The following is a 12,860-nucleotide window of genomic DNA, read 5'->3' on the forward strand; positions in this document are numbered from 1 at the left end:
TTGTATAGTATAGAAACCATTTAGTAATAACTATTTAATACACTTGCATGTGATAATGAGTCGAACAACTTTACAATAACTCCCTCAAATATTTTTATCAAGTATGAAGTATTTGCACAAATACCCATAAAAACATTATTTTAAGTATCAATACAGCACTATGAAAAATACTTACTACTATTCATAAGCAATTGTCATATGCTTCCGTTCTTCCTTTCCAAATACGACCAGCGGTATTAAAAAGTAATAACGTTGTTGACCTTATATACAAACCTGGTATACGTATCGCGACAAGAAGTACTCGCGTTTATTAATAAAAAAATATCGAGACCTTGCAACGAGGAGTTAATATTTATATATTTATACCTACCTCTGATTAAACGTAATACTTTATTTAAGTTCTAGAATTACTAGAATATTAGAATACAGAGTATATTATATATTCTTAATTTAGAGGAATATGTTTCAAAATATGTATTTTTTATTTAAGAAGTTTTTTTTTTGTACTCTCCAGGCTCTCCATACTTTAATCAAATATATACGTTTTGTTTATGCCTATGTAATCAAATATACTTCGTAGAAAAATGTTTGTTTGTTCGTCAAATATGTTTAGAATGTACTGACCTTAAAAATTTCGTGGACAAAACATTGACAGCAAAGTTATAAAACGCAGTGTGATATTTTGCGCGTAACCAGGGGAATAAGTGTTATATTTACGAACGTATGTACGTTACGTATACGTTGGCGTTGAATACTTTGTCAAACACCTATGAGTTATAATAGGTCCCCATAGTTAGCTACAGACGCTACAATGCGCCTCCATGGCACAATTGCCTTCGAACAAATTTGGTGATTATTCCACATTATTGTTCATTTGAATTTTTTTCCGTATATAAGTTTATTTATCATAAATGTTAACCAAAATTTTTGTAATTTATGTATCGACACTTAAACACAATTACCCAGAGCTTGATAAATTCGGTAGTGGGCTGATCAACTTTAAAAAACATTATTAAGCGCCAATATGGTGCCTAATCCGCATTGTTAAGTAAAAAATTACTCATAAAAACTAAAATTGCAAGTGTAATATTTTTATTGTACTTTTCTCCATTATGTCATGTCTTTTAGAATAAATAGCTTGTAACATATACTGTATAAAAGCATTAAATATGATGTGGTGTACTTAAATAAAAAAATAAGACAATTCTATTCGTTCTTTTATGTCTAAAGCCTCTGGATTGTATAAATATATGCCTCAAATCGAATTGTGAAACTCGATATCCCTAAAATAGGCGACAAATTTTTCTATTAAAGTGTTTTTTACAAGCATTAATCTAATCAGGACCAGATGACTCGACAATTGTTCAAGTAGATGCAATATCACGAGCTATTAGTTCATAAACATGGGTCGTCGTGCCACGTTAGACCGTGAAAAGACCACCTCCAAGATAACTTTTTACTATTCGGAATTTACTTTTGTACCCTTCGCCCCCCACGAAGGATTAGGTAGCCCGTGTAATACTTCAACGCTACTAAAGAGCGTAATAATCTGATTAAACTACCACCCAAGCTTAGAATAAAACCAATCTTATAATGATACTTTTAATACACTTAACAATATAACAATATTTACAACAATGAAACTAACACGTTTCAATTAAAAGCAAAAATAAATAACGTATAAATGCACTAACATTTAAAACATTGGAGTAAATCCATCTTACATTACATTATTTACATTTACTTAATAAATAAATAACACTAGCTGTTCATCTACTATTTAAGATTTGAGATCACTAATTTATCTGAATTTGAGGTGAATGGGTTATTTAAATAGGCCTCGCGACGTCACAGTATGCGAATAAAACTGTAAAAATTAAGTAACATTTAAAACTACATGTTAAAATTGGGATTATATATCTACGCTACATATAACGTTATATGACTTTCTAATTTCGATTTCGATGTATATATGCTCTACTTACAACCTAGAATTGCACATGTTGTAACAGTTCACAATGTCCCTCTGATGTCACGCGACTGGGAGCACTGGCGGTGGAAGGTAACACGGCCGCAAAGCATGAGCAGCTGCCTGCAGGAGCTCTGCCTGATACCGATGCGCCGCTAGCATATACGGCGATGGAATGGATAAGTCAATTCTCGGTAACGCCATATGCACTGGCATTGAAAACGGTTGAGGTGGAGATGGAGATGATCGAGGCGGCTCCGGTTCCAGTAAAGCTTCTATTGTGAACGCTCGTCGTGGTCTTTCTCTGGGTAGAACTGTGACCGCAGTAACCTCTGCTAGTTCAGCTGGTTCGGGACTCATTTGTGAACACATTGTAGGTGTATACAGACTCGCGGTGGGTAAAGCCGTCGGCGAGGGGCCTGCATTAGCCTGGCGAGCCAAAAATGCACGGTTAAATGTTGCCAGCGCTGCTAGTTCTGCGTTCAAATTATCCTTTTCACCTTTCTGTAACTTGAACCTCTTGCGACGGCGCAGTAATGAACCATTTTCAAACATATCAAATGCTTGCGGGTGTAAAGTCCAATAGGCGCCTTTGCCGGGCCTGTCAGGCCGACGCGGCACCTTCACGAAGCAATCGTTGAAAGATAGATTATGTCGCAGCGAATTCTGCCATCTCTGTGTGTTTCTTCGATAATATGGGAATCGGTCCATTATGAAGCGGTATATCTCGGATAGCGGCAGCATTCGCTCTGGTGAACTCCATATGGCCATTGCTGTTAGTGATATATACGAATACGGTGGTTTTTGGTCACCATACGATTCCCGGGAAGGTCGTGGCATCGTCACTTCCACTAAGAACCGGCGATTAAAATATTTCCAAAATAATTATCTGATACCGGCGCGTCGAGAATTCACGTCACTTCTATGCGAGGTGTGAAAAACAACTGAGGTGCGGAGAGCAGTAGAACTCGACACTCGACCCGCCCGCCTTGTTGGGGTCCAGAGACCGGAGAATACGGGCTTCTGATTGGTTGAACACTCAGCCAATCAGAGCCATCGGCGTTCAGGTATGATGTCGGCTAACTAACAAGGAATTTAAATTGATATTATGTTTATATTGCCTCCAAACATCCTTTGTGATGACACCGCTTTTTATTTAGCGTATGTAAATTACAATGATACAGAAAAAGAGATTTGAATTATGCACCAATTCAACGATGAATGTATGTCATTACGTATACACGAAACAAATTACATTCAAAGATAAGTACATGGCTGAATGATTTATTTATCATGGAGATAAAGAGTTAACGTAAAATAGAAAGCTAAGTAATGATTGGCAGTAAATATTTGTACATTCGACAAAAGCCGATTAAATAAGTAGCAATATTGTTGTCAACAAAAAATCTTGTAAAAAGTAAAAAATGGGAATATTTTTTTTACTTAGTAGAGCAAACCAACCATCTCAGTGATTCTGAAGAGGTAATTGACCTGCGAACGGTAAAAAATCTTTAAAATGGATTAATAGAAATGTCACAATTTTTTGGCAGTTTCTACTTTTCTGAACAAAAACGATTTACGTGATTAAACTCTCAAACTCTCTGATATCTAAAGTTACGAACGTATTATATAAAAAGTTTTATTCTTCAAGGGTGTTACTACAAATATTTAGTAGTAAATTCCTGCAAAGCATCAGAACAAACACACCGTGTATCCAAAGATGACTAGAAAAATGCCATTATTGCAACAACATATAAAATATATTTATGTGTAAATAATAACGAGTAATATTTTTTTTCTATTAAGGCTACAAATACCACCAAATGACAATATTATATTTATTACACACATACAAGAATTTCTTTTTTTTTTAAAGGAATCTCGCTGTTGGCCTTAAGGGCCTGTACAGCTCAGCTCGGGCTGTACAAGAATTTCAATAAAACTATGTACTTATTAATATGAGCTTTCTAGAATGCTCATAACTTATGATTGCTCGTGGAAATATGGAAACTATATATAGGAATAATCTTATTAAATAATTAATCGACAAAGGCCGATTACTCAACCACGCAATTCTTCTTTACGCCACGATGCGCAAGCGAGCTGTAGCCTGTATCTCTGGTAAGTCGCGTGCGTCTCTAACAGCATGCTGGGGGTAATAGCGGGAAGGATAGATTGCCCTTACATGGGTGATTGCAATGGACTGCATGTGCCCCTTTTAATGTAATGATTTAAAATACTCTAAGCTAACCTACTAATATATAATACTTAGGACAATAATGTAACTAATACAATAATAACTTTATGGACGTATGTTTGTCTGATTGAATAAATAAATTATTATTATTATTTCTACATATCATGGATAACGAAATGAACTAAATGTAGCCTAATTGTTGTGCAATGTTTTAATTCGGCATTTATAATTTCCGTTATTTGGTAAAAGCTGAGTTAATATTATGAAATGCAACATTATTAATATGTCAATATTTCTTGCATGGATCTAGAGTTATTTTCGGATGTCCAGCCTAGAATTTTGAATCATAACCCGACATACTTTCACGGGAAAATATTCAGCTGTGACATAATAGTTGGGACATAACTAGTCTCTAATCTTCAAAATCCAAAAATAAAATTAAACACGTATTACTAATTTTCTTCGTAAAGCCAAAAAAGAGAAGTTTATAATTGGAAATAAAATTATATCGATACAAATATCTCAGTCGATTTTTATTTTACAAACTATACGCCTTAACAAAGTCTCTATTGCACACGAAATAGGACTTTATTACCTTAACATAGAGTGCACTTTGGTGTTGTAGTTTGTAACTTAAGTCGTTTTAGTTCATGACACGTGTTAGTATGCGCATAGCACGAGTGCTGCGAATTCGTCACGGATGCTTATCGAACGGGCACTCGATAAAGGCGGCATGTCGATGTTTTATTATTAGAGGGAAGCACTCAGTAATCACCGACTCCACAAGATCTCATGGGATTCATTACACTAGATGTTTATCTTTGTATCTGAGGCGGTAATTGAAAATCCCATGCAATTATGGCCTATGAAAAGATTTAGATAGGTTTACTAATTAGATTTCAATTACCTAATTTACGAGTATATTACACTTAATAGTAATAAATCTACATTCATTTATTACAATTTCATGCAATAATACTAAGCGGTCATTTAATAGTGACAAAAGGTAATTTGCTAAAACTTAATTAAGTTAACAATGTTAATACATAAACTATTTCCATGAAAGCAGTCGCATAAGTGTAGGTTCCTAGAAATTCGAGTATTAATGTTTGTCAAAAAAGGCCACTTAAAGTGACGTAAAATTGTTTCGTTAAGACAATGTGTCATAATTATCGGGTGAAATTGAAAACGTCATGTAACGTCGACGTCACGTTTCTATGACAACACTTGGCCATTACTGGCAAAGCATTACAATGCTCAAGACATTTCCGATAATTAATTCTAAGCACCATCTCGAACTTTAAAAAGCTCTCAGGGTGCGTCCGTCATTACTTGCATATTTTTTTGTTAACGAAAAATTTTTTCGCGCGCCCTCGCGACTTGGCCAGAGGGTGATTTATGATAAAAGTTATAAGCGGCGTTTTTAATATCAACGAGCCTTTTAAGCTTGAGCCCTTTGTAGATGCCGCGAGCCAGATAACCTAATTAACAGAGCTTATAACATCAATTTTTGTGTATGGAAAGCTCCTAAAAATAAGAGACTGTAGAATAGTGAACAGCCCTGCGATTCTGTAACTCACTTCACAAACTCACACAGCGGTTTTCGCATCGGCGGTCGCTCTCAAATCAGTCGTGAAGCAGTCATTTTATGATTTGGCATTCTGAAAAGGTGGGAGCTTGTACTTTATTGTTTATCAGAATGCCAAATCATAAAATGACTGCTTCACGACTGATTTGAGAGCGACCGCCGATGCGAAAACCGCTGTGTGAGTTTGTGAAGTGAGTTACAGAATCGCAGGGCTGTTCACTATTCTACAGTCTCTTATTTTTAGGAGCTTGGGCCGTGGGTCTCAAGTGCTTATGGCAGCTTTGAATTGGGGTCTGCAAGATAATACCGGTGAGCTTAGAGCTGGTGCTTTCCTCGACCAACGAATAAGTATTGCGACAGCGGAGAAATTCTGCATTAAAGGTGAATTGCAGGGACCTTTTAAATTTATCTTAATTGTGTAGGTTAATACTGTAAATAATTTAATAGTGATATCGTAAAAATCGAACAGAGAATTGTAAGCATAACTCGATAGGAGAAGATAGATTAATTAATTATGTGAATAAAATATATTTATATCAAGTAGAATCATTTATTATTTTTGCAAAACAATCATTACACCAAACTTTTAAATTTTAATTTATTTTCCGACTTCTTATTACTGTTATTTGAGCAGTGTTGGCCTAGTGGCTTCAGCGTGCGACTCTCATCCCTCAGGTCGTAGGTTCGATTCCCGGCTGTGCACCAATGGAGTTTCTTTCTATGTGCGCATTTAACATTCGCTCGAACGGTGAAGGAAAATATCGTGAGGAAACCGACATGTCTTACACCCAAAAAATCGACGGCGTGTGAGGCACAGATCACCTACTTGCGTATTAGATTGAAAAATTATCAGGAAATAGATTCAGAAGTCTGAGGCCCAGACCTAAAGAGGTTGTAGCGCCACTAATTTATTTTAATACTGTTATTTATGTGAAATTAATGTCCATTATATAATTAACAATGTAACAATACAAAAAAAACTGAATTAACAAACTTACTAAAACCAATAAAAGCTACGAAAGTCAAATTTCAATCAAATTAAAAAATAAACAAACATCTTGCCATGATTTACAGAGCAGCCGGGGATCGCGTGCAATGTAATGTTAGTTTTGCTTCAGGCAACGACTGTGCAAACGAAGTCACGTCAAGCCGTACCAATCACTGCGTCCGGACTCTGCTATCGATCCTACTGGACTACAAAATACACACGAACGCTATTTAGAACCCAGCTGGTAAGACAAATCTTCATAGTAAGCCAAGTAACAGTTTACTGTTGATTAAAATGTACATTTACCTAACATATTAAAAAATACTCGATAGAATAGAATAGTTATGATACCAGCCCTGCAATTCTGTAACACACTTTTCGAACTCACACAGCGGTTTTCGCATCGGCGGTCGCTCTGAAATCAGTCGTGAAGCAGTCATTTTATGATTTGGCATTCTGAAAAGGTGGGAGCTTGTAGTTTATTGTTTATCAGAATGCCAAATCATAAAATGACTGCTTCACGACTGATTTCAGAGCGACCGCCGATGCGAAAACCGCTGTGTGAGTTCGAAAAGTGAGTTACAGAAACGCAGGGCAGATCGTACATAAGACATAAGATATGTATTTGAAAAGATGGTATTATTGGCAGAAAATAAGCATTTTATTATTTATTTAGTAGTTATATTGGTTGCTGCCGGAGGTCTAAAAACAAGTTCTGTAAACTAATTAATTTAATTAAAATAAAACTGATAATTTAATTACAAAGTGCGGTAGCTCGATGCTGCGCACGTTTGCTTTCTTACAAGTCTAATTTATATCTATATTCTAAGTTACTTATGCTAAAGTGTCCCATGGTCTTCATTACGCCGAGTATGCACAATTTGACACCGTGGAACCACTGGTACTTAGTATTACCTAGGGCTACAGGTTACAGAGTTTCAGAACGAATACTAGAATACAATAAAATTACAATTATTTCCTCAGAACAATTCGATTAGTAGGTACGAGAGTAGGTGTGATGATATTTCACCATGCCTCCTGCTGATAAGGATAATCTTTGTTTTTTATTTATTTTATTATGATTAATTAACTATTGATTACTTAAGATGTCATGTGTAACATGGTGTAATGGTTGCAGCTCCTTACAAACATTGTGTAAAACAAAAACTTGGCGATTAAAAAGAGTGGCGGAGAGTTTATTGCCAGTTCTTCTTTTCCGTTCTACGCCCATGATTTTAGAACTGGCAGTAAATGTAAAATTAATATACGAAGCATTTAATATACGAGTATATTCCTTTTTTGACGTTCAAAAGTTAACTATATGAATAAATGAGGAGAAGTCGGGATCCCCTACCCGTTGGTCTGACCAAATCAAGACAATTATGGGTCTCAACATCCCTAACCCACTGAGACAAGTTGAGGTTAGAGTGGTGTGGAGTCAGCAAGTCGACGTTTCGATTAGGGCGAGACAGACACGACCTTCAGTAATGAAGACTATAAAGAAGAAGACGAAAGTAGGGAGGTATTCAAACAACTTTCTTAATTAACTGACGTAAACTACCATTGCTAGTTTAAAAAAAAAACCACTCTTCGGATTTGAATATGCTTACCACTGAGCAGCAGGAAAGTTTGGACAGATTATAAATAAATAAATCAGTGGCGCTACAACCTCTTTATGTCTTCGCCTTAGATTTCTGAATCTGTTTCATGATCATTTTCAAAACTAATAGGCAAGTAGGTGATCAGCTTCCAGTGCCTGACACAAGCCGCCGACTTTTTGGGTCTAAGACATGTCAGTTTCCTCACGATGTTTTCCTTCACCGTTCGAGCAAATTTTAAATGCGTACATAGAAATAAATTCCATTGGTACAGCCGGGGATCGAACCTACGACCTCAGGTATGAGAGTCGCACGCTGAAGCCACTAGGCCAACACTGCTCTATCATCTTGGTCAGATTATAGTCCCTAATTAATACAATCGATTGCAACAATAACATTGAATTTCAATGTCTTAATTGGAACAAGTACATCTAACTCAGCAATGGACATTATCACAGTGGTCTGTGCGTCTATACATTACTTAACTTAAATGGCAGACGGAAACGGAAGCACTGCCCCGTGTACAAACTGATAATGAATTAGCGAAGGCGGAATGAATTGCCTAAACTTTCCTTGTTTTTTATTCAAAGCTTTCTGGAATACATTTCAGTTTGAAACTCAATCATTTTATGAAAAACTAATAATACTTTATTTCCCTTTTATTTTTCTTTGCCGTTGTCGTGACACTGAACAAACATGTCTCAATTTAGAATCTGTGGTTCTGGACATAGCACCCTGATTACGCGCTTTCGAATTGTATAAGTTGTTAAACACAATCATAAATATATTATAGTTAAAGTAAAGATGTGAACTGAAACATGTATATTAAAGAGCTTGTTAAAAATGTAAGAACTACTTCATTAAGAATAAACGATTAATATGTTCACATAGTGGCAGAATAAAAACAGTGTATTATTAGTCAAATCTAATTTTCAACACTTAAAAATTCCCACTTGAAAATATCTCCGTCTAGCGTAAAATTAAAAATGTAAATTACGCATACAAATTGATTTTATCGCGAGTACGGCGAAAACATCAAAGAAGCGGCTCTCTTTATTTCATTTATACAAAGTCAATAAACTTTGAATAATATGTCTGGATTTTATACTAACGCGATACAAATTGCGTAAAGTGCCGATAACACTGAATAGAAGCTAGAAACATAATTTTAGCAATTTGTGAAGTTTAAACGGTGATTTGGAGCTATAACGTATTAAATAGTCTTGCTGGGTATTAATTTTATTTAGTAAAAGTGACTATAATTTGTGAAACGCCATTTTAACCTCTTAAATAAATCACGCAATACGCCGAAGTTAATTAAGTTTAAACTATAGTAAAATTGTAAAATTAATCACTTTTATTTATCGTTGAATGCACTTTAATATGCAGGCATACAATATCTATAATAGATTGAAAAGGCTGCTTAATATCTACCCGCTCAGCGTCTACAATCTAAAAATAAGATTAAAGGACTGGCTTATGAACAAGGTGTGTTAAGGCAGTGTTGGAGATGCTTCTGAGACCTAATATGTAGTTACACATTTCAATCACACACTCACTTACTCACTCACTCACTCACATGCACCCACACACTTACTCATTCCTAACATGCACCCACACACTCACTCATGCATATAGGCGTGTTAAAAGCAATTGTAAACAATAAAAATAATTTAAAAAAACGTAATTGAATTGTATATTTTTATGGAATTTTACTATTAAGTTTATTATGGAAGAGCTGGGAACCCTGGCACAGGTATTTTTTACTTTATAGGGTTCCCAAATCTTACACATTATTATGCATTGTTTCAAATGAATAAACATATTTTTATTTATTTATTTATATAGAGATGGTTGCTAGAGAAAGAAAAACTTCTAATGATGTTAGAAGCAAATAAAAACGAATGTAATCGGAATCTTAAGAGCTAAATTATTGCCCAAACTTTAATACGAAGTTGGATTCACAAATTATTGTTAGCAACTTGCTCACTAGTACGCATTTATAAATGTGAACACGTGCACCTATCTGTCTGATAATTGTACAAAATTCAATTTCGTCCCGCGCGTTGTTTCGACCACAAAATCATTCACCAAACACTGAGAGCGGCAAATAACAATTATTGTGTTGATTACGGCACTGCGGCGCGTCTAATAATTCACTCTAGGTTCTAAACTCTGTAATTACCTCGATGGAAACGCCGGCTCACCGTTTGAGATAAAAATCAGGTCCGAACAGGCCGTCTTTTACCCTTCATAATTGTAGTCTTTTAATACTAACAACATAAACATTTATTTATGTTAGTATCCACGTTTTGTTATCGGATATGGTAATGTGAAAACAGTCATGCAATAAGGAATTATGAATACATTCGAAAATAATTTCTACGTTTCTACTTTCTTGACTACTACAGGTGGAAACTGAACATTTTTGACCATGCATATCGGGTTTCTGTACATATTAGATAGATCTGGCGATTAAGATCCATCCGTTAACATATCTATGAAATCTTATAGTGGATTCAGAACAACTTAGATTACTTTAGATTTTTTTCATACAAATATACGCAGTACCTACTAAGCTTTGAATTTTTCCCAAACTCATGTTAAAGAAAAACTATAGAATGTCATGCATGATAGTGCAGACATGCAATACCTTCACCTATTTACTATGAGTTATGACATTTGAAATATCTACTTGCCGCAATACTCCATGTGGAGAATACAGCGCACAATACATACATATACATTTTATGAGTGACTGACGCACCAATCAAGAATGTTGAAGCTTTTATCAATCTAGCATCTTGATGCCTGCAACAAATCGGGCTCTTTACACAGAAGCTCATACATTTGTGCTGCAATGTAACTTATTAAGAAACGTGAACCTTACTAAATACACTTAACGGTGATTTTTAGTTCATGTATAATACATGTTTAGAATACCTGATAAAACTATGTAAATATAATGAGATGAACCACAGATAAACGGTAGATGCCGGGACAAGTCAAGTCGCTGTCACGGTGTCACCACGTTTCATCTAGTGTTAATGGCGACGTGGGGTTGTAGTTGGTGTTACAAGTTTAGATTAATAGTGGCGTGGCCAATTCACCATGTAACTGACGCTTATGGGACTTTGTTGGAGAGAATTCATACGAAAGAATAACCTTAATATTATGAATTAATGAGTGTCGGCATTAGGTTACGGATAGTTTGTTCAACTTTCTGAGAAGGCGGCTCCCAAATTACAAGGCGGCGCTAACTACCACGTTTGCCCCAATTTCACGCGATACTATTGCCCAAACATTCGAATTACACTTTAATAACTCAAATTCACTATCTAGTTTTCTTTTACTGTTACGTTACAGGTGAACTGTTATTGTTTCTTTCGAAGTTTTCTAATAACATAGGTATTAGTTGCTTGTTAAAAGTACGCAACTTTATGAAATGATTTATTCGAATAATTCTTAAATATTTCTTGGAATATGTTTTAAAAATAATAAGATACCTACCTACCTAGATTTCTTTGAACAAAATTTTATTTCCACATAAAAACATGCAACTTTAATTTATACGATAAATCAGCGTAATAAATATTAAATGTTTCGGTGTTAAGATAAATTAACGCGCGGCCCCACAACAGATGATGCACAAAAAATCCTATTAGGCGCTTCGATGCACCCGAATTTAAACAAAGAGTTATGTTCTTATAATACATAGTCGGCTACCAATAATAATTACCGTTTACAAAGGGTGAAACACACATACCAAATAATGTACCCACGAGGCATTCGGTAGTGCGTGTCATAGGTCGTGTCTAAACTCATCAATCATCTCCATTTAAATTTAAAATAGACTTCGGTGCGTGAAAAGACCGCGTTCGCGCCGAAACAAATGAGCGTACAAAGAGATATCGGACGATCGCGCGAATGGTATACGCACCAACACCATTGTCGGATTTACAAAAGAAAAGCAATCATTCGACATGAATAAATATCTTTGAATAATGGTGCCCGTTTCTATAGCTAAATGTTTCATGTATCGAAATTATCCCTTATAAATCACGCGCACGTCACTATCACAATATTTTATATTTTACGCTTGTTCAAGTATTCGTTAAACTCATGTTTACGTGTCAAATGATCATCAGGGTTTTTTTTTTTAATTTTCCAAGAGTTTTGCGAGAAAGTGTTGAGTAATGAATGACTTAATTGGTGCATACATTAAGAGGAAGCCGTTTTATAATTACACAAATTAATCACCGTGTAAAGCTAATCGAGCATGACATTTATAAATACTTGCATTGTTTACTTTCAATATGAAATGAGCTCCTAATTTAATGACCATACAAAGTAATTTAATTCATAGAATGTAGAAGTTTACACCATCGCTATGTTAGGTTTTGAAGATCTGCCTTGCGATTCTGTAACTCATGTGAAAACCGCTGTGTGAGTTCGAAAAGTGAGTTACAGAATCGCAAGGCTGGGCCCGATTAGAAAAAGATGTTGCAGGTGGTTTCAGC

The 12,860-nt window shown here is 35.4% G+C and overlaps 1 protein-coding gene across 1 annotated transcript; it reads right to left on the bottom strand.

The window, feature by feature from the left end:
• Nucleotides 1-1,588: 1,588 nt before the first annotated feature.
• Nucleotides 1,589-2,912, bottom strand: LOC125054590 (fork head domain-containing protein FD4-like). Its single transcript, XM_047656575.1, has one exon. It carries the CDS (start codon nucleotides 2,807-2,809, stop codon nucleotides 2,033-2,035), a length of 777 nt encoding a protein of 258 aa, XP_047512531.1. The 5' UTR covers nucleotides 2,810-2,912; the 3' UTR covers nucleotides 1,589-2,032.
• Between the last annotated feature and the right edge of the window lie 9,948 nt (nucleotides 2,913-12,860).

The sequence above is a fragment of the Pieris napi genome, chromosome 1 (genome assembly GCF_905475465.1).
Source record: "Pieris napi chromosome 1, ilPieNapi1.2, whole genome shotgun sequence".
Lineage (NCBI taxonomy): Eukaryota > Metazoa > Arthropoda > Insecta > Lepidoptera > Pieridae > Pieris > Pieris napi.

Excerpts from the sequence above, each read along its gene's own strand:
- LOC125054590 (XM_047656575.1), bottom strand. The coding sequence starts at position 2,809 with ATGCCACGACCTTCCCGGGAATCGTATGGTGACCAAAAACCACCGTAT.